This window comes from Arachis ipaensis, chromosome B06 (assembly GCF_000816755.2).
Source record: "Arachis ipaensis cultivar K30076 chromosome B06, Araip1.1, whole genome shotgun sequence".
Lineage (NCBI taxonomy): Eukaryota > Viridiplantae > Streptophyta > Magnoliopsida > Fabales > Fabaceae > Arachis > Arachis ipaensis.
The window spans coordinates 1,441,356-1,442,396 of NC_029790.2; the positions used below are offsets into that span (position 1 = coordinate 1,441,356).

The window sequence follows — 1,041 nt, forward strand, 5'->3', positions numbered from 1 at the left end:
TTTTTATCTTAATAATTCTCTATCTTAGTGGCTCTATTGATTTATATGTGGATATATGACGCATGTCTTTTATATTTAATTGTATTTGAATAAATACTTTTTCATAAGTAGGTATCTAGAGGAGGCCTAGTTGGTTGAGATGAAGATCAGTGTCTTGAGGATGATCATGAACAAGTGTAGGGCGGTCAGGCTGCATCCATCGTCCATGTGGGCCCCGAACAAGGCCTCTATTCAAGTCTTGCCTCCAAGCTGGTGGCACGCTCTCTTCATCTCTCAGGAAATCACAGTCCTTGTTCACCAACGCCACGTCCCTCCCACTGCTCGACTCAAATTCACGCTTCCTCCCATGGTACCCGTCAAGCAAATGCAAATGGGCCTCCAAGTTATGGGCACAAGCACTATCGCCATTGGGGTTCAAGTATGGCGAGTTCTTGTGGTCCAACTCCAGGTCCACCCCAACGTGTGTGTAACTCCAAGGCAGGCCCTGTGCCAGCTTGAAAAGCCACTCTGGCGAGGTCTCATTGATGAGAAATCCCGGAGACTTTGGAACCATGTCGTGAGTGTTGTGAACCCTAAGCACTTTGACGCCGTGTTTGGATTCCAATCTCTCCTTAAACCTCAGGTTTCCCACTCTTGGCCCCGAGAACGTTATAACCGACACGTGTACGCTCTTGTTCTCCTTCTTCACGTTCAACCCCGTTTCCGCAATGTCAAAGGCGCTTAATATAGCCATGGCACTACCCAAGCTGTGACCTGTTATCGTAACACTCACTTCTTCATCTTCGTACTTCTCTATCAGCCGTTTCACCTCCGCCAGTACCTGATAAGTGTGGTAATAGTAGTGTGTTAAAGAAGGTGGAGGTGGAGTTGACTTCACGTGAAGTTGAGCCGTTAAATGATTTAACTGATTTGATTAAATTTTCATGTAATGGCTCTCACGTAAAATATAATTTTCATGTAAAATTATATTTAATGATATAAAATTATATATTTTTCTTTTATTTATTAAATACCGTCAAATTTTAATAAAAATGCTAATTT

The 1,041-nt window shown here is 42.7% G+C and overlaps 1 protein-coding gene across 1 annotated transcript in view; it reads right to left on the reverse strand.

Moving 5' to 3' along the window:
* Positions 16–1,041, reverse strand: part of LOC107645239 (phospholipase A1-Igamma2, chloroplastic) — a 2,336-nt gene continuing 1,310 nt past the window's right edge. Inside the window, exon 3 of the mRNA XM_016349220.2 lies at positions 16–820. Coding sequence (XP_016204706.1) covers positions 116–820 — 705 coding nt within the window. The 3' untranslated portion in view covers positions 16–115. The remainder of the gene's footprint in view (positions 821–1,041) is intronic.